The sequence below is a fragment of the Lipophrys pholis genome, assembly GCF_963383615.2.
Source record: "Lipophrys pholis genome assembly, chromosome: 4".
NCBI lineage: Eukaryota > Metazoa > Chordata > Actinopteri > Blenniiformes > Blenniidae > Lipophrys > Lipophrys pholis.
This window is the reverse complement of record NC_137637.1, coordinates 6,134,885-6,156,115: the sequence shown is the minus strand read 5'-3', so window position 1 is coordinate 6,156,115 and position 21,231 is coordinate 6,134,885. Positions and strand designations below refer to the sequence as shown.

General features: G+C 40.3%; 1 protein-coding gene across 1 annotated transcript in view; it reads left to right on the top strand.

Moving 5' to 3' along the window:
* Window positions 1–20,061, top strand: part of fbln2 (fibulin 2) — a 103,665-nt gene extending 83,604 nt beyond the window's left edge. Inside the window, exons 9-17 of the mRNA XM_080461841.1 lie at window positions 3,415–3,549; window positions 7,923–8,060; window positions 11,208–11,351; window positions 12,755–12,883; window positions 14,029–14,157; window positions 15,023–15,139; window positions 16,431–16,559; window positions 17,958–18,081; window positions 19,085–20,061. Coding sequence (XP_080317967.1) covers window positions 3,415–3,549; window positions 7,923–8,060; window positions 11,208–11,351; window positions 12,755–12,883; window positions 14,029–14,157; window positions 15,023–15,139; window positions 16,431–16,559; window positions 17,958–18,081; window positions 19,085–19,445 — 1,406 coding nt within the window. The 3' untranslated portion in view covers window positions 19,446–20,061. The remainder of the gene's footprint in view (window positions 1–3,414; window positions 3,550–7,922; window positions 8,061–11,207; window positions 11,352–12,754; window positions 12,884–14,028; window positions 14,158–15,022; window positions 15,140–16,430; window positions 16,560–17,957; window positions 18,082–19,084) is intronic.
* Window positions 20,062–21,231: the final 1,170 nt, after the last annotated feature.

Here is a 21,231-nt window from a genome sequence, read left to right as displayed (position 1 = left end):
TTCTCATCTTCACAGACAGTGTTGGAGCACAACTGTCTTTACGTCATGTTGCTTTTTCTTGGTTTATTAACAGGTATTTCACCCTCCTTGTGTAGGCTTTTCAGCTGACTCCGAATCAACTCACTAGCTCTAAATGTCTATTGCTTTGTGTAGATGAGGTCCGGTTCTCTCAGCAGTCGTCCTCTCGCCTGGTCATCCATGATTCCACACATGATTCTGTGTCCAGTCTATCTCGTCCTTTCACTGTATCGCAGTCATCCACCTCTTCATCAAAGTTAAAGGTGTTATATTGATTGCTTCGTTTCCAGCCATGTGCAGAAACGTAGCTCTTTTCACCTTGTCGGACTTTTCACCAATTCCGTTGGCGAGGAGAAACAATTCAAATCTTTGGTTGCAGACTCTCCGGTTTCCCGCTAGATTTCCTTCTGGACTTATTGATGGAGGAAGTTTTATTTGCTCCATCTTCTGCCTGTTTTTTTGGGATTCGAGGAAGCTCTGTCTCGTCAACACTTTTATGTTCTTCTCCGTTCTCCTAGTCAACACAGTTCTACAACAGTCAGGTCACAGTGCAACCTATTGGTAACACTGAGTAGTGCACCTTCTATTCAAATGCTCTACACCAGTTAGCTCATAATGTCACAGCACTGTCAGGCTAAACAAGAGTGGGTCTGGCTTTTTATTTGAGGTCTGTCTCTGTACCGCTTCGATAAACAAGCTCAGCTACCTAGAAATCAGCCTTTTTCTAACAAACACAGTCTGGGTTCACTGAAGTAGCGAGGCTAGCTACTAATCACTTGACAACATGGCACAGTTTCAGGTGTGCATGAATATCAATACCTAGAAATAATGGGCCTTTTCTGCATTTCAGATTCCCTCATGCTCATGAGCTTATGGGTTTTTGGTTTGGAGGCTAATGATGTTCTGGCAGGAGCACTAATTCAGTAAATATTTAGGTTTTATGTAACTTCGACTTCATCATTTAATACCAAACTGTAAAACACTCATAGCTAACAAGTCAACTGGGACCACATAGGTTATTCGTAACGCCGCCTCATTGTGCTGAACACAAAGTACAAAGTAGTTTATTGTAATTTCACTCATTCATCAACTCAGACGAGCTAAGAAACTGAAGCAGTCTTTATTTATGCTTTCTTTTGTTTAGCTTGGAATAAGTTTGGTTGAAGGAAGTGAAGATGATCCGTAAAACTTTCTACATTAATTTTTTATTTTTTTTTTAACAGATAACAAAAAACTGTTTAGGGTTTACATGACTCAAAGAGTAAATGTTAATATAATGGACTACAAAACTCAATAAATCTGGCATACTGTCTTTTTTACAAAAAAATCACTGAACAGTGAACTTCCTTGAATTGGCTTGTCTTTTAAAGATGGCCTGGTAAGTTCATCAGGAGTAATTCATCTTACTTCACTGTAATTATGTATTGAAATAACAAAGAATATGTCGCTGAGCAAATATGGACCATAAAGTTGTGTTTCTTTGCTAATTAGGAAAACGATTTGAAATGCATGCTGTGGGAAACTATGGCCAAACTCCCAGCATTAACTGAATGACTGTCTCTGTTCAAATGCTTAGTGTGAGAAAATGAGTTGATTTTCAAAACTCACACTGATAATACACTCAAAGTATGTTGATTAAGAGTCTGAATCTAATTCCTTCGGTGGATAGAAAGTGTTGGCAGTCTTTTGGGTTTCATCTTAGATGGCTGTGCCCACTAAATTCAACCAATAGCAGTGGTGTGAAGGAAACAGGATTCACGGTACAACGGACAGCGGGGGAGAACCGAAGGAGAAGTAGAGAAAATCTCACCACAGTGCTCCACTGTCAAGCAGAGCTGCGCCTGCCGGTGCCGGTCCTCCGCCGCTCCGACCCCCGTAACACACATTGTTCATGACGCCAAATCAATGAAGGAAATCAGCTGAGATGAAAGGCTTGAAAAAGAACTGCTTTGACCATGCTTCTTTGTTTGAATTATAGATGTTTAATGTTGAACAGCATCAGGAAAACCACAGACCGGTGGAATAGGTCTGCGGGAGAAGCTGGCTTCGAATATGCTTTCTCCCAGTATCAAAGTTCAGGCTGGCTTATGTACCGTTTAGAAACGGCAAACATGTGAGTTACATATTCGGTGCATAACAACAGATAAGATAATAATCAGAACATCAGAATAAGCACAAAACATCGATCTTTGCTCAGGGGCGCCTCATCATAAGGAGGTGGAACTTTAACTATTAGCCTGATTTTGAAACACTGCATATTATATGATCACATAGGAGAAGGACACAATGATATAACATGTAATCCGTATGTCATATAGGAAAATACACGTCAGGTGTATCTACAAACCTGCCTCCTCTTCCATTGATGAAGACTGTGAACCAACTCATTATACCAACTTAAATCCAACATGTCAATGTTTCAGTCCTGACTCAAGTTCTATGGCAAGAGGGGTGAAGTTGGATGGAATGGCAATATTTCTGTATATCTGTACAAATGGCAAATATGTTGTCAAACAAGCCCACGGCTATTCATGCCACAGTTTTTCATGGCAACATCTCGACTTGATGTATTTCCATGTACATGAAGCGTATCCTATCTGGTGTTTGTTAAAGAGCAGGGTTCGTTCTGACTATGTCATAAAGTATCACAAGATCAACACAGAGGCAGACAACACCACACACATTACCAACGTTAAGTTCTTTGTTGGTCTCCATCATTTTTCTTTGATTTGTGACCATCCAAGTATTTGAAGTTTTACAATATTTAAATACCTAATTACTGGTAGAGTGAGTTGTCTCTCATTTGAAAGGTTGCAGGTTTGATTCTCCATCTGTCCAAATGTGGACAGAGAAAGACGCCGAAACCCCAAACTGTTCCCACTGGAGGCGGTTTGAATGGCAGTGAATGAATGGGTGAATGTCACCAACAGTGTAAAGGGCTTTGGAAAGATGATGAGTCAGTGGAAAAAGTGCAATATAAAGAGGATAGAAGTCTATTTATAAGGAGGAAAACTACCTCAGGCACACGGGAACTTTCATACTCAAGTCTGGATTCGACCCTCTTCCTGCTGTCAGAGTGCTAATCACCACTTCACATTGTTGCACATGGGCTGTTTCCATGCAAGCACTTCTATCAGTTCTTAGTGTTAAAAAATGTATTCTTCTGAGTTGAAGACATTTGTTCTGATGTCCTTCCTCTGCTGACTCATTGGGACTGTATCAGTGACAGTGAGAGGACAAGAGCAGGGAGGAACTACATGAAGGACCTCTTCATCTACTGACTATGACCTTCACCACCAGCTCATGACAGCACAGACGTACCGTCACAACAATAGCTCTGAAGCAACACTGCTTCACCTTCGCCCGCCCTCCGTCACCTTTCATCTCCTCCTGCAGACGTGGACGAGTGCCTGACCAACACCCACAGTTGTCGACCCGGCGAGCGCTGCGTGAACACGCTGGGCTCATTTGTATGCGAGCTGCAGGTCACTTGTCCTGCAGGCTACCGGCTGAGGAACGGCGTGTGTGAGGGTGAGTTCATTGTTCTTGATGTCTTTCATTAAGCCAATTTAACCCGCAGTCATCTCCGGGCCGTCTGAAGGAGTCTCTGGAAACGCAACTGATGTCTTCCTCAGTAAAGCAGTCGCCACCGGCTGGTCACTGCGTTTCGCACCGTTTCAGTAGCGAGAGAACACAAATGAGAAAGAAGATGGTAAAACTACACCCATGTACTGACACACCACCCTGTAGCCTGACAACATCATTCACATATTTGATAACTGTTTTTCTCCTCTTGTGCATCACTTCCTCGGACAACCAACAAAATTATACATTTCAGAAAGATGATGCTATATATCGCAGAAAGTTTTAGCTTTGCTCAAAGCTAAAACTTATGATTTTAAACATCATGTGTATCATAAGGGTGAGAATTGGCAAGGACCTCACCATATGTATCATGATACTTGGGTCATGATACAATAGTATGACGATATACCATGATATCATGATATCACAATATATTGTGATATTGTATTGATTGATTGATTGATTGATTGATTGGTTTATTGATACCTATTTAATTTGAACATGTAAAAAAACAGGATAAAACATCAAAATAAATTAAACAAATGTAGAAAAGATAACCTAATCTCTCTTTGACACGTGTTAATCTGTGTTTACGTGATCAAAAGCTAGTAGGAAGAAGTATATACTTTTTTTTTTTCCCTGACCAGCACAATGAAAACATTTTACCCTGCAATAAGTTCAACTAACCCGCACGGTAACTGAAACATGAGGGATGTATGTAGTACCTTGAGGTACTGACAATACTGTTTCTCCTGTTGTGTCATTGTGAGAGCACATATTTATGTACATAGGCTTTTTATTTTTATACAATCTGTTGACGTCAGTGTTAGATGTCACTGGGCAGAAAAAGGGAGCTAAAGTGCACATAGGGTTTGTGTAAACAAAGTAAAAACAACTACAAATAGTAATAGTTTACTGTAGTTTTTATCACCATGTCAAGAGTTCACACAGTGTGCTTTGGGATTAAATCTGTAATTTCTTTGGAAACTTGAGCCCTTTGTGTATTTTTTTAACCTGCATTGGATGTTTGATGTAGTGACATTATGCAGTGATTTTGTTTAGAGATAAACGTGATAATTAGTTAGCGGAGTGCTTTTTAAAGTCGTCAAGAAGGAGCACAGTAGTTCCTCTAATTATGCAGTTTGTATATTACACAAATACAAGCGTTTTTTTTAACTAACGAACTGATTATATTATGATTAATTACAGCCCTCTGGAAAGCACTACTGCCTTTGATGATAAAGTTTAATGAGTGTTCTTGTTCCCAAACAGTAAGAGCTTTTCAGATAAACAAATTCAGATTTTTCCTCAAATCTGTTAACATGTTGACAAATTTAACTCACTATAGAGTGATAAAAGAGATAGATAAAGCCTCTTTGCTGATCAAATCAGTGGAAAGGATATAACTTTAAACAAAACTGATGATGTAAACAAGATTATTATGTGCAGGCTATGATGCGTTCCAAACAACCAGAGGGATGATATCACAATCTTCATCGCTTAGTTTGTGTCTGACGGTAATTTAACTGTTTGAAACCAACACCAAAGTTAAAACGGTCCGATAGAAAGTCAGTCCTGTTGCCTTACCTCAAAACCCACCGGAAAACCCTGAGAAATCAGTCCAAACACACTCAGTAGATATCGGCTCATGGCCGATATTCGCAGTTTTTAAATGATCGGGTATCTGCAAATCCAGCCGATCACCTGACTGATCTTTTTCGCGTCAGCTGTCAGCCACTTTCAAGGACTTTTCTTTTCAAGCCAACCTGTTAAAGCCACTCTGGAGTCATTTGTGACCTTCTGATTGGTTTCATGTTGTAGTTTATTATAGTTTATATTTTATTCAAACTTTCACTTTTCACTGGGATTCATCTTTTGCATTTCTATTTTTTATTTGCACAATTCAGGTGAAGTTGTTTATACCATTTGAAGTGGATCAGAGAGTCCAAATAAGTATGTTCAGACACAGCTCAGAGGGGAATTGTGATTTTTTTTATTTTGTTGTTGTGACTGAATAAAGTTAAAATAAGTTCTTGCATCAGAAAATTGTTGATGGGAGTTTTACAATAATATTAGCGTCTTCCAATCAAGCTTTTAACTTATTTGCTCCTATAATATACTATAATTATATTCACAATATAGCAATAGCAATGTAAATATTGCATTGGGAAAGTCTCGGTATCGGCTGATAGTCAAATCTGAAAAATCGGATCGCTGACGGGGGACATACAGTGTGATGGGACATCCTGAGAAAAATCTATTCAAAAGAGGAGTGAAAAAACGGTTAAAACCAATTACAGACTAAACTCAAACTAAAAGACCCACTTAAAGAGTCAGAATCGAGTTTAAACATGTTTTGAAAAGCCAATAAAGAAATCACCTAAACTCACTTTCAAAGACAGAGAAACCAGTTCGAACCAGACTGAAAACAATCCACAAACAGAAATCAGACCATACCAGCACAGGAAAGATTCTGGAATCAAATCAAACTCTTGCAAACATTACTCAAATATATTGAAACATCTCAACTCTTTCTGGAAACTAGTCCGAAAACTAAGAAATGACTCTTAAACACATTCAATTCAGCGAGCGTGTCAGTTTTGTTCCATATTCTAAATGTTTTTTGTTTTTTTTTCTTTTACTATTTTTAGGAAGAAAGCTTTTGTATTAATACCCAAAATGTTATTGATTTCTTTTCTTGATTACAACTTTAGAAATTCATGCTGTAATATATTATTATCTAACATGTTTCAAATCATTAACTTATGTAGTTTCCTTCCTTTTTTGTCTTCTTACAGCAGTAACGGTATTAATTCAGGCTTTTAGAAATATCAAAAAGGCCTTAAAAGCTTTGAAATCTGTACAATGAATGAGTCCAATACTCTTCCCCCTCCAGCACGTAGTTGTGGCTTTGTGACCATAAACAACAATTCACCACAAACACACAAGTAGATCTGACGCCTGGCAGAGGTTTGTGTTGGAGAACAACTCTCCATGTCGCCACTTTCTGAACAATTGAAAGATGATCTTTACTTCCCGGGTCTCTTTCACTGAGAATCTGGAGTAACGTGTCCTTACAGGAACTGAAGCAGAGCATCAATACTGTTGAGCATCCCCACAGTATTGAATCCAGACACAAGTTTCCAAAACGGAAACGACTCGTTCTGCCCTGATTGAGTACGATTGGGTACGATCAACAAAACAGAGACAAGAATCTTCCTCCACTCCAGCATTCCCACCACGTTTCACAGGCTGCACCCCACAAACTCAGACGTCAGCAAATCCAAATGAGATGTTCAGAATGATGATGCTCTTTCAGCCCCCTGTTAGTGATGACGATGCTGAAGCAGACGCCCGACGTTCAGGCACTCGCAAGCACCGTGTCGCCAGCACTTGGCACAGGAGAGGCCTGGTCAGTGTGGGCAGATAATGAAGGCAACATTTAGAGCAACCATCCATCGAGATCGAGGAGGGAAACCAATTAGCCGATTGGAAGGTGGGATGAGATCCCTTATATGAAGAGGAAAAACTGAAATGAAGACGTTGACGGAGCGGTGGAGGAACGGAGCGAGACTCTGCCCATCGCTCACCAGATTCAATAAATGTCATTTAGGAAGTTTCACTCGACTTCCATTAATTACAAAGTTGGATGAAGAGAGTTTATATTCTTGAATTTTACCTCTAGTTAAACACTGACAGTCTGAGATGGAGCGCAGGTTTAGTTTTATCTTGAGCCACAGTGCCATCTGCTGGTGAGCTGGAGGAACTGCTTCAGGTCCTCCAGCACAGGAAGTGGTCAGTCAAAATAAAGTGCTCTGCAACTTTTATAACCCAAAGAGACGTTTTTTGTGCCATTTTCGACCAAATAAAATTGGTATGGAGCCGCATAAGTACAATTTAGATGTATTTTATTACATGTTTAGCTCTTGTAGACATTTTTAGAGATTTTGACTTTTCTTTTCTTTTTTTTTCCTGAAAAAACATTTTTACTATCTATCTATCTATCTATCTATCTATCTATCTATCTATCTATCTATCTTTTTGGAGTCATTTTAGTTATTTTGTCAGTTTTTTTGACAATTCCAGATATTCTGGCTGTTTTACTTTATTTGGCTGTTTTTAGCCTTGATTTGACCTTTTTGGAAAACCATGGTGGTATGGAAATAAAGAAATATTCAAGCAAATTATTTATCTTAAATACATTTTCTGAAAATGTCAGGGAGCCACTACAGTGGTGCTAAAGTGCCACATGTGGCTCCAGAGTTGAAGACTTCTGCTCAAAACTGATACGCTGCTTTTGTTATTTTCTGTCCTCACAGACGTGGACGAATGCGCTCTGAGAAGCCATAACTGTGGCGTGGGCACAGTGTGTGAAAACACGGCAGGCTCGTTCCTGTGCACTGCCAAACACAAGTGCATGAGCGGCTTCACGCAGGACCCCCATGGAAACTGTGTCGGTAAGAGACTCGGAGCCGTTTCAGTGTTTCCATGATCTCCATTCAAACTGATTTATAAACTTATATTAAGTAAAAACTTACTCTTGTCTGCTCTTAAATTCCAGCATCTTCATTATATCAGCGTAACTATTGTGAATCTTTTTATTCATTTTTTTATAATCAGGGAGATCATACGGTCCAGTTTTCATATCAAATCCAAATCATTAAACTTTTACACATCTATATACAATTACATGTGTACCATTTATAATATCATTCAGTAGTCCAAGACATATTTCAAAGACATTGATCTTTCAGCTATTGCTCTCTCTTTCATTTTCACATATTTCCTAATTTAGAATATACATTTCTGAATGATAAGCAAAGGCAAACAGATAAACAAAAAGTGAAACAAACAAAACAAACACAAAAAACAAAACAAACAAACAAAAGGCTGTCAATCGTGTTCATCTATTTATAAGAGTGTACTCCAAGCAGGTATATTTGGTAATTATGTTTTATAGAAGGAAATTACAGCAGCTCTGGTCTCTGAGGACCGATATATATATACAACTCATTTCATTCATCATCTCTGAAATGTCTCTGATTGCATCTTAATAGAGAATGTCAGTCTAACTGTGCCATAATGTGTCTAACAATAACTTTCTTATGTATACAAGAAAAAACTCACCAACTCTTAATCACACAGTGTTGCACGCTCCCACATTTGTATTCAAATGTCAATTTTTTGAAAATCAAACCAAACATGACAAATAGCTTTTGGAAGTTTTCTCAGTCCTCCTAAAAATTCCTGTTAATTTAACTCAAGCAGACTCCCAATCCTCGGGATTACAGAACTTCAGGACGTTCTCAAATTAAAGTTGTGGAGCAAATTAAAGCAGCACAATAGGATGTAAATGTCTTTACACCTCAAGATTTATTCCTCAAAGTGTGCTTTCTCTTTCAACTTATTTAATTCATATAATCAATCACAACATTTTTGTCATTTGTAATTACATCATTATAAAGTCTGATTATGTTGTGCAGTTAAAGAATGACCAAGTTGCACTGTAATGAGGAAGTTATACTGGAGTACAGTCGTAATTAGGTTGTAATTGTACCTGTAGAGTTACTGCTGCATTTCTGTTTACCTCAACCAGATAACATGAAAGTCATTCAGCTGGTAAGTGAGTGAAACCGTAAACATTTGATAACGGATGTTTATTTTATTTACTGGTCCAGTATGTAAAGACAGCGAGCTCCCAGTGGGGAAGTGAGTTCATCCGCCTTCAGAGCATCGGCAGGTTTACAAACCTTTACTCACATCAATCAGCAGTCTTCAGTTCCCTTAACAGTTCTATAGTTTAGTGATTTATTTGGCTTGACTCATTGAGGCGCCTCTCAGAAGCAGAAAAATCTTTTCTTTTTAGACGTTTTGTCACTGAAATTAATTTAAAAAAATTGGAATTCTTATTTGTTATTTGCAAGAAAGTACTAAGATAATTTCACAGAAAGATGAAATATTTCTATTTTTGTATAATTCATTCCAGACTTTTGTGTGACGTACTTCTGGTTGGGATCAAATGTTGTATTAACTTCTTTGGAAGGTCAAACCTAAAAGGTTGTTCAAGATTGTTTGTCCTTTATTAAGGTTTAACAAAAACCTTTATGTCATTTGTGTACACGACAACCTGTTGCCAAGTGTAAAACTGAAAATATGATTCAAACAATTCCACAAGTCTGTCATGACTACAAAATCATGTGCAATTTGCACCAAATGAGCATTGATCATCCACACGGCGCAGCGTTTCAGGAGCCTGAAAGCTGTTTTTTATTTTTTTTTAAACGGGTTCCAGAGAGGAGGAATTTGAAAACGTTGCCTCGGCTTTGAGGTGTGAACGGAAATTAGCTGAAAACGATGATGTCATCGCCCCACCTCTCGACCCGATAACTTCGCAACCCTCTCCGCTACGTCACTTAACAACAAGGGCGAACTACATATGTTGGATTCCTTGAATATGAGGATGAGCGGTGTCTTCTTCTTCTCTGTTTTTGGACTATTTCTGTGGCAGAGTTATAGCGCCACCAAAAGGCGTGGCATACGTACTACATCATTTTGGGTCGTGTCGATAGTGACCTGTGGATGGAAATTTCTTTAAGAATGAAGGAGAGAAAGAAGATTGATGTGAGATTTTGGCTCGTGTGAACTGGACCTCAACCACTTATTTGACACCCAGAAGATCCAGGTGCTCGTTCAGTGCTGGTGCTGTTGCTTAATTACCGTAATTTTCGGACTATAAGCCGCTACTTTTTCCACACGCTTTGAACCCTGCTGCTTATAAAATGACGCAGCTAATTTATAGATTTTAGGTTAACATTCTTCATGCCGCCAGAGTGTACTTCCACATGTAGATAGATTATAAAATACTTTATCAACAGAGATAAAACCAAATTCCTGCCCTGTTACAATGTGGACACCTGTGGCTTATAGTCGAGTGCGCCCTATATATGTACTTGATTTTTTTTTTCCTTTTTAAACTTTGCAGGTGCGCTCAATAGTCCACAAAATACGGTAGTTCCAATCTGGCACCTCCTAAGAACCAGTTGCTTCTCCATTGACAAGAAGCTGAGTGAGAGCCACGTCATTACATCACAGTAGATATAACGTTAACACCTCCTAAGAATCTCTACATGTAGGAAGCTGTTGTGGCTCACTGGTAAAATTCTTGCCTCGGTCTTTTGTCAACAAATCTGTCAAAACATGTTTTGTTCATTTTAAAGACACAGTTTTGTTTATTATTTTTTCCATTTTTGGAAATAGCCGTTTACCCAACAACTCTCTCTAGTCATATTTAACTTGTTATAGTTGAGGAGCTGGTGGAGGCTCTGCTGGTGTCCTGCTGCCGCTGTCTCACACTGGATTTCCTCCGACACAGGCTCGGTCCCAGAGGCTCCCTACAAGATATTTTGGACCTCGGTTGCAGACCACAGGTCCAGGAAGCTCTGGGTCTCAGCTTCAGTCTACAGCTGCTTTCATCCTCCATCCATTGCAAAATTAAAACAATGAAGGAAGACATTTGGCTGTAGTTTCGAAGATGGTGGTTCTGTGTTTCTATGCGTCTCCATGCAGCTGCTTTGAGGCCTGATGGAGCATTTGTGACCCTGCAGATGTAAACGAGTGCAGCAGCCTGAGCGAGCCGTGCAGCTCAGGCTCGACCTGCGTCAACACGGTGGGATCCTACACCTGCCAGAAGAAGAGCGTCGCCTGCAGCCACGGCTACCACGCCGGCCCCGACGGAGCCAAGTGTGTCGGTGAGCTTCACCTCTCACACATGTACACGTCACAGAACCGCTATCAAAGACCAAACACAGAAAACTGCAGAGGTTCTATAAAATGTGCATAAAAGTTGCAGAAATTATGATTATTATGATGAATCGGATTAAACATTTTGACAGCACTACTTTTGCCCGTGATGTTCTTGGTTAGCAGGAGCTGACGAAATGAAATTAGTGAGAGCTGTTGGGCTTCTTACGAAGGAGAGTGAAGACTTTACATAACGTAAATAACTCACATAAACCTTTGCTACAAGGTCTGTAGAGATACCAACAGCGACACCTAGAGCTTTATGTGTTCATCCTTAATATAATATCCAAGGCAGGGAAAAGTGTGTTTATGAGATTATTAGCAGAGTTCCTGTCAATGACCATTTTATCAACTTATTTTTATTAGAGCATCAGTTTCAGATTGTAGTTTCTGTGACAGGAAAAGACTTCAGCTGAAGTAAATTGTTTTGTATTTTTCTTTAGCTTTAGTCAAAATTCTGTTGTTATAAGAATAATTTAAAAAAAAAGTCTAGTGTTTTGTGCTGCGTGTCTGCACTGAAGAAAACGAGCGACTGAACAAGAATTGAGTCTCAGCTCCTTTCAGAGTTTCTGTTTGGCCTGATGCCAACTTGAAAGAGGATTCAGTTACTACCTTCGCTAACAAACGTTGGTGCCAAAGGTTATGTTTTTGGCCGTGTGTATTTACCTATTTATTGGTCTGTGTGTATGTATTTTAGCAACTTTTCAAAAAAACTATCAACTATTGACTATTGTCATGATCCAAGGACCAATTCATTAGATTTTGGGATCGCAGAGCTCCGGGGGAGGTAATATATTTCCTCCGTTGTGGACACACTGGAGCTCCGCTGTGAGCCGTCAGCCAGGGCTGCAGTAAGGAAGCTGCCATTAGCCGCCGGCTAGCACACTGCTAACTCCGGTCCGGAGCTCGCAGCTATATCCTCGGTCTGGAAAGTATCCAAACACCGGTGTGAGCACATTGACTCGGGTCATGGTTTATCTGTGTGCCTCTGCTCAGTGTTTCTCACAGTGATGTTGCGACCTGACAGGCCAGTTAGCATCAATATGAGCTAACAGCTGACATCCTAACTCAGTTCCTCAAAGAAGAGTGGCGTTGGTGAAGGTCTGTGCTCCACCGAGTGCAGGATGTAGCTCCGCGTCCAATCAGACTGGGACGAGTTTATCTTTCACAATCAATGAATTTCTTCATAAGTGCTGTTTTTTTAAGGAGACTCAGCACGGTCTTCGATGGTGTTTTCATACATTAGAATCACCATACTGGTCATATGATCTACATTCACGGTTTCAGCTTGGTTTTTAGGATCCAGATTGTATCATGACGGTGGTGCTGTTTCTTCTCTGGTCTGGTCTAGACATTGACGAGTGTCTGATGGGGACGCACCGCTGTGGAGCCGGCCAGATCTGTCACAACCTCCCCGGGACGCACCGCTGTGACTGCCAGACAGGCTACCAGTATGACGCCATCCGGAAAGTCTGCACAGGTATGTTTCGCTGCATTGATGTGCAGTTGTGTTGCTGTTTTACCGTGGCTACAGTAGTTTATTCCTGCCGATAAACTTTAGATTTATAAAATTAACTCATGAGTTCAACCTGTGTGGACATGCTGAATGAAAATGGTTCATATGTGGTTTGAATGCATTTTGCAGGAAGTGAACAAAGAATCAAACCATGAGTAAGATCATGTGCATAAAGAGAATTTAAATGAGCGATTTGTCTCTGGCAGGCTTTTTTTGGATGAGGAGGAAATTTAAACCTAATACCACAGAGTTGGACTTGGATAAAATGATCACACTCATTGGAGATTCACAGAAAAGAAATCAGACTTTGGCAATAGAAAGGAAATGTGGGAGATGATTGGTCACAAATTCAATGCTGTTGTAGGGGGTGGATTAGATAGATAATAAAGTCAGCAGACCAAAGTCATGGATAGGGAAGGGGATCGATAGGATGTCTATGATTCCGATTCCATGTTCGATTCTTCTTAATGATTCGGTTCGTCATCATTTCTCTTATCGATTCTCATTTGGAGAAAAGGAGAACAAACAGGTCATTCACATCAACTTTGTTTCGTTACACAACGTGTGTGATGACATCATTCACGTGCACTGGAATCGATCATGGAATCATTTGCAAACGATTCCAAGGGATTCAAACACTGGGAACCTGTTCTCTGCAAGAACTAATTTTCCATTCCCATCCCTAGTCATGTAGGTCCAGCTGAGAAAATCTCTCTCAGCTCAATAATCTCTGCATAAGACTGAGCAGATTCATCCCTCCAACAGAAGAGATTCAGGAAAGATTGTGGGACATAAGAACAAAACTCTGGAAATATGTTCTAACAAAGTGAAGAAATAAAAGCCAGCTGAGGAAACATCACTGTGGTTCTTATCTTTATGGTTACAACATTTAGCATCCTCAGACATATTCCTCGTGTCTTTGTTAGACAGGCATTGACATGTGAAAAAAGTTGAACACATTGCACTTTTAAAACTCCAGCCAAACCGTGTTTGTCTTTGATCCATATAAATAAAGAAGCGTTTGGACATGCTGCCAAGGCTAAACAAGCGTTTCTCTCTCTCTCTCTCTCTCTCTCTCTCTCTCTCTCTCTCTCTCTCCATTCTGACAGATGTAAATGAGTGCTGGCGCTACCCGGGGGGCAGGTTGTGTGCTCAGACCTGTGAAAACACTCCGGGCTCATACCACTGCTCCTGCACCACTGGCTTCTCGCTCGCTTTTGATGGAAAGAACTGTGAAGGTACGATCCACTCCTGGTTGTAACTCCACACAATAGAAACGCCGCCATGTTGAGACAGACTGTCACATTTCCTTCGAAGAATCTGAGCCGAGCTTCTGGGGAGAAGGCGAGCATCAAAAACCCAAGCACAAGCTGTTATCAGTGGAAACTGTTTTCTCTTGGAGTTTAATTGGTCCTCTGTCTCGGGGCTTTGGTGACAGTGCTTAGGGTACGTGAAGCTGACGGTGAGGCTTCAGAGAGCCGACGCTGACCAGGACTCAGTCTGTACTGCAGGTCAGCTGAATATAAATGGAAAGGGTTTCTTTATATCTCGGCCCAAAGGTGAAGCTCCGCGCCCTTCAGATGAATTTGTTCCTCACACTGGAGGCGGGTCCGTCTGCAGGAGGAGACATTAGAAATGTGCCATTAAAGTGACGAATGAAGTACAATGTTGGATTTTAGGCTTTTAGAAATGAACTTTGGTTCCAGGAAGATCAGTGTGGTGAACCGGGAGACTCCAGCCCTTCTGCCCTTATTTGGATTTAATACCCCAATTTGAAAAAAGCTCCAAATCTATGTGGTTGAACCTCCATGATAACCTACAGTGTCAACTGTCTTTCGTCCAGGGGTCACATACAGCCTTGTTCTATCGCAAGGGGATCAGTAACACAACAGCACAATTACTTTTAAATACTATTGTTTGTCAGTCAGTATATACTGAAAAAAACTGCATTTAGGCTATTTTTAAAAAAACGCAATTTGATCAGTCCTTCCTGCAGACTCAACCGGACCCCCTGGCAGGCGGGGTTTTGCTCCTGTGTCGTGTCCTGATGTTCCCATGTGAGAGCATGAGCGCGCTAACCTTGTGTTTGCTTTTTACCTTTAGATGTGAATGAATGTGAGAAAAAGCCCTGCAGCCAGGAGTGTGCCAACATCTACGGCTCCTACCAGTGCTACTGCCAGCAGGGCTACTACCTGAAGGAGGACGGACACACCTGTGAAGGTACGCTGGTCTGCAAGCCGAACGCAGGCCAACAGGCTGGACCGAAAATACAATGACATGCTTTGTTGCTATGAGAAAACATTAAAGTCTGCAAAGTAAAGTCCCGCCCAGCCAGTGGAAGAAACGTCTCACCATGATAAAAGATTTTTAAAAACATGTTTATTTAACGACTCACCTCGTCCAATGCAACCTCTGAATCCCACACAGGTCTAAATCATTTAAATTAAATGACTCAAACATTTTCTTTACTCAACCAATTTAATGATCCAGTGTAATTTAAGTTTGCAACTGTGGGTAAACTTCCGTTGGAGTTAAACGGATCTAATAGTGTGAAATTATCCCAGAACATCACAACAATGACATGAAGCACTTTAATAACCTGAGACCTGAGCGTTATCAGAGAGTGGTTTTAAAGACCCTGAGGATGTGAAGGAGTGAATTCCAACAGTTTGTTGTTCCCAGTGCACCATAAAGACCATAAAGAGGCTCCGTTGGGTTTATGTGCAGACTCTTGCGTTGTGCGCTCACCATTTGGTTCGTTGATCTTCGTTCAATTAAATTTGAAATGAGCCTGAAACAGTCAATCAAGTAAATAGTCCTAAATATGCTGATTTGACAGGCCAGTTATCAAAAACAAAAGCAGCAGCAGTCATATGAAATAACAATGTTCCAAAAGAAACTTGGAATTAAATCAAAAATTTAATAATTCATTTTCTACCAATCAAATTTTGCTGATTGTCAAGTTTTACTACAATTAAACCAAAAAAAGGACATCATGTTTTGTATCTGTTTCTGTATTACAAAAAACATGGTTAACTAAGATTCTGGGGGGCCCTCGGACACAGAAAATACATAAATGGATGGATGGATGGATGGATGGATGGATGGATGGAGGAATTAATTGGCATTTTCACGAATTTATAAATGGCCATTATTTGGAATATTTCTAAGTCTACCAAATTTTTAAAGAAGTAACTATAGTCAAATAGTTAACTCAATAGATAACTTAAGACTCACATTCAATTCGTAATCTTTAGTAACACAACGATTTAAAACTGAAAGGAGAAAATAAACGGAATGATCTCCAACAATGTGATACAGTGTGTATAATGTCACTATGTACAGTACACACACTTCTTCTGTCACACACTCTGGTTACCTGTGTGTGTGTGTGTGTGTGTGTGTGTGTGTGTGTGTGTGTGTGTGTGTGTGTGTGTGTGTGTGTGTGTGTGTGTGTGTGTGTGTGTGTGTGTGTGTGTGTGTGTGTGTGTGTGTGTGTGTGTGTTTCCAGATATCGACGAGTGCTCTCAGAGCGTTGGGAAGCTCTGTTCCTTCCAGTGCGTTAACGTTGCGGGCAGCTACCAGTGCTCTTGTCCTCCTCAGGGTTACGTGATGTCGGCCAACGGACGCACCTGCACAGGTGAGGCCTCCTGCTGGGCGGCGCTGAGGGATCAGCCGCCTTGTAGGGACCAATAATAATAGAACTTCAAATTACATCAACATTTCAGTGCTGTAGAGTTTGTGTACTCAATAAATAAGTAGAATCATGCCTTCCACTATGCCTTTTATTGATAAGTGAACCGCATTAAATAAAAACCTTATTGCATGAACTTGGCGGCCAGGCAGAGAAATCCAAGGTGGCGGACATCAGGAAGGCGGACATTGAAACTCGTATTTTGACCATTTTAGTGTCGCTCAGCTTGCAATTTGCCAGGAAAACCTCTGTTGTCCACGTTTGGCCTGTTGTCCCTTCATTTAGGTGTTTTAACAGTTAAAAACCTTTCGTCTGCTCAGTACAAGATGTCCACTGTTATCAGGTCCCCTCGCCAGAGGACCTACTGTGGTCCTAATTATTCATCATTATGTTATTGGATGTAATTATGCTGCTTCAATATTGTAATAACTGTTGAAATGTTATTACAATATTGCAAGTCAATAGTGTATTGCCTATATTACATTTTAAATGTCCAAAACGATGGCGTGATTGGCCGTATTGACTGCTCCAGCTCACTCACAAGGTAAACCACAGGGAAAGTGCTTAATGTTAGGAAATATTTTAGTTGACTTAAATAGACTTAAATGCCTTTGTAGATGCAGGCCTCTGCATTCAGCGTGGTGCCTCTCAAATATTCAAAGGAGCCCGACACACTCACATTAAAGCAGTGGAAAGTGATCAAAGAATAAGGAAATCAGCTGGGTAACAAATCGTGTTTCTATGTGACGGAGACAGAAGTTCTGCCTGGGATCAACTCATCAGTTCTTAAAAATAAATTTTGCACTGACAGGAAAACAAACAGTCTCAAAATTATATTAATAATGAAAATATCAGGATAGGTGGAGGGGAAAAAACAAGTGTATAAAAGTGAGTTTTCTGAGTTTTTTTGAGAAAAGGTGCAGATTCTGCTTCTTTATTGTTGAAACACAAGATTCTAAATAAACGTCTTTCTGTTGGTTTCTGCAATATTTGTTGAAATCTGATGTTATCAAACGTTATTGATGAAGTCTCTAATTAACTGTTCGAGGATCATACATGTTGAAATATCTTTTTAACTTAATCCAATAATGATAAAAATCATCCTGGAAATATCTGAGGTGCTTAATTTGTAGATAAAACCATGTGACGATGGTTTGAGTCACTAAAGTCTCAACTGTCTGATCAGATTGGTTTAATTCCTCTTAGTTATCAACTGAAGTAATCCCTCTTGAAACCAGAGCTCCTCCACCTCGTCACCACTGTGCTCACTCTGGATTTCCCAGTAGCCTCCAGAGCTGCTCCATTTTTCTCATAATCCCTCACATTTCTCGGCTCTTTTTCCAGATATCGACGAGTGCGCCGCAGAAACCCACAACTGCTCCATCGCACAGACCTGCTACAACCTGCAGGGCTCCTTCAGGTGTCTGTCCTTCAACTGTCCTCACAACTACAGGAAGGTGTCCGACACGTAAGGACCTCTCATTCTGTCTCATTGGGTTTTTTTTCTCCTGTAGATTCAACATTTACCACCTCAATATGTAATAACGTGAAAGGAAATCTTCTTTCTGAGGGTTTCTTGATAAACACGAATGATGAAGCAGTGGCAGAGGTATTGCAGCTGAGCATACTGAATAGTACTGTACATACAAGTATACATAGTTCTATTAAAACATTTTTTAAGACTGATAATTCAGGTAACTAACTTCTATCATTCTTCATTTATCTGACTGATATTCACCAGTTTGATGTTGAAGTTAGTTTTCCATTGGAAGGTGTGGCTCCCTCTGAACTTAACGGCCCCTTATTATGAAACATTCACTTTAGAATGGTTTTCTATCAGTAATAAGTGGCCCCGTAGCCTGTGTATGAGGCCCCAGAAGTGACGAGGATCTGTCATCTCCCTCACACAGGGGAGGTTTTCCCTTCATGACATCATGCAGGGAAATAACCCCTTCCTCAGGTAGTGGATACTCACCTTGACCCTCCCACAGGGAGATGAGCTCTGCTCTCTAAAATGACGAGCGGGCGCCATTTTTCGCCATTTTTCGTCTCAAATGCTCTGATTCCTGCAAATTTTAGATTTTTACAGTGTCAAATAATTTTAAGTCCAGATGTTTCCTCTTTGTTTTGCTACAATAATTGAATTACTTTTCCTCCAAAAAAAGAAAAAGAAAATGAAAGTGTTTACATTTACAAAGAATTGTTGTACATGTTGGTTTTATAGGTTTCAGACTTCTGGGCGAGACCCAGTCAGTATCTGAATTGTGTCTGCATGCATGCAGATGATGGTGTAGGATTGTCAATCTACTAGAACTAGAACCTTTTATTAAGACTGTGACTGCATGAAGAAATGTTGTTTTCCCCATTGAAGCAGAGCTGCAGCCTTCCTGGAACGTTTTGATGAACATCCAAACCACAGCAGCAGTTTGTCATTTTCACTCGTCGTCTCTTCTGTCTTTGTTCTCTCCCAGACGCTGTGAGCGGAACAGCTGTCCGGTGAACTCTGGAGACTGTCAGAACTCTCCGGTGCGGATCACCTTCTACCAGCTCAGCTTTCAGACCAACATCGTCATCCCGGCACAGATCTTCCGCATCGGCCAGTCGCCGGCGTACTCGGGCGACCAGATCGCCATCAGCATCACCAAGGGCAACCGGGAGGGCTACTTCAGCACCCGCAAGCTCAACGGCTTCACGGGCGCCGTGTACCTGCAGCGGCAGGTCCGGCAGCCCAGAGACTTCCAGATCGACGTGGAGATGAAGCTGCTGCGGCAGGGCTCGCTCACCTCCTTCCTCGCCAAGATCTACGTCTTCATCACGTCCAGCACCGTGTGACCAGCACTCAGACTCACACTGGATCTTTCAATTGGTGCTCAACTTCTACCGCTGCACATTTTTTATATTTGTTAGTTTGTTTTAACATGATGGCGGGATTGTGTAGAACGGTGCCAAACAATGGAAAGTTTAGTGGGTTTGTGGTTGTGGAACTTACCTGCAGAAGTTACTTTAAATATTCCACATCTGTTCTCGTCAATTATTGCTACCTTCATTTGCTTATTATATTTTATTTTTCTTGTTTTGGTTTGGATTTCGTAAGGTCTTTTCCTACAGTTTCATGTAACTATAAACTCCAAAGAGACAATCTTACGACACTAAAGCACATCCACCTGAGGATCCTGGTTTTGGACGAGAGGAGGGAATCGAGGACTCCAGAGAAAGCAGGGAGAACATGCAGCCTCCACACCGGCAGCAGATTTTCTTGACCCAGCATGCTGTACATTTTTATATTGTCTGATTTGTATCAATGTTTTCAGTGCAGTTCCAATGAAATTCCTCATTTCCTAATCTTTTGATGTATCGTGTTTTTTCATGAGCTCTAAGAAGTGTTGATGGACTAAGAAATGTTAAACTTCACACTCGAATAAATCTCTTGGTCACTGCTGGTTCATTCATTCCCTGTCCACTTCGTACCTGAGAATATGTTTCTGTCTGATTTAGCAGCCATTTCAAACTTTTGAAAAAGATTTCACATTTGCTAAAATATAGGAATTTGCTGCAGCACCTCCCGGTGGATAGTAGAGAAAATGCACATCTAAATCTACAAAGGAGTCTCTGCCGCTGCAAATCAGAAACAGTATTAATGCAAAAAGTTTCATGAAGAATTATTACTGTTTATCATGTAAAGCTCTCCTCATGTGTTATCTAGGAAATGTGTGTGATCATGGCTCGTCGCCTCCTGCTGGCTAAAAATCTGAAGGTGTTTTTTGTTTTTTTTTAACAAACTAACACAACTATATATTCCACATGAGGACGTAAAGGAGAGAAACAACAGTCAAAAATAACACATTAGTTTAATTAATTGATTTTATTGATTGATTGACCGTGACTACAGAGCAGCATAATACCGGGTGAATCAATATTAAGGCAGAATATTTCACTTTAAAAAGTTCCCTAACGGCTGATTGAGAAAGTGAAAGTCATTAGCTTTACTTTGTAAAGCCGAATTTAAGACCACAGAAGTAAATCTTCAGCAAAACAGCAGGTTGCCATGTTGGCTGACCAGGAGCCACTAAACTGCTAAAACTGGATGAAAGACTTGCAGGTAAAATATTAATTTCTCCTCTTTCTCTCTTTCCCTGACTCTCCTGTATACTCTCTCTCTCTCTGTGTGTGTGTGTGTGTGTGTGTGTGTGTGTGTGTGTGTGTGTGTGTGTGTGTGTGTGTGTGTGTGTGTATTACAGTATATTAGTGCCACTTTGTTCACGTAATAAGTTTACAACTTTGTTTCTAGAAATATTCAAATTCTCAAAGTGGTGGACCTGCACTCTAACAAAACCAAGACTTATATTTGGAGTTTATTGAGTTATGTTTTTATTATTTTATTAATCTTGGAGAGAAACAGTTTCAGGCAAACCTAAAAGGACGTTATAAATATAGTCTTTGAATTTAAATATACTCTCTGTGTGTTGAGTCGACATTAATTCCGTGGTTTTCCCTTAATAAATATCCATTACAAGCTTCAGCTTCAGTCAGGAGAAAAACAATGCGATGAATCGCAATTAATTACAGAAAATTGTGCAATTAATTATTTTTTAATCGATTGACAGCACTAATAAATCTA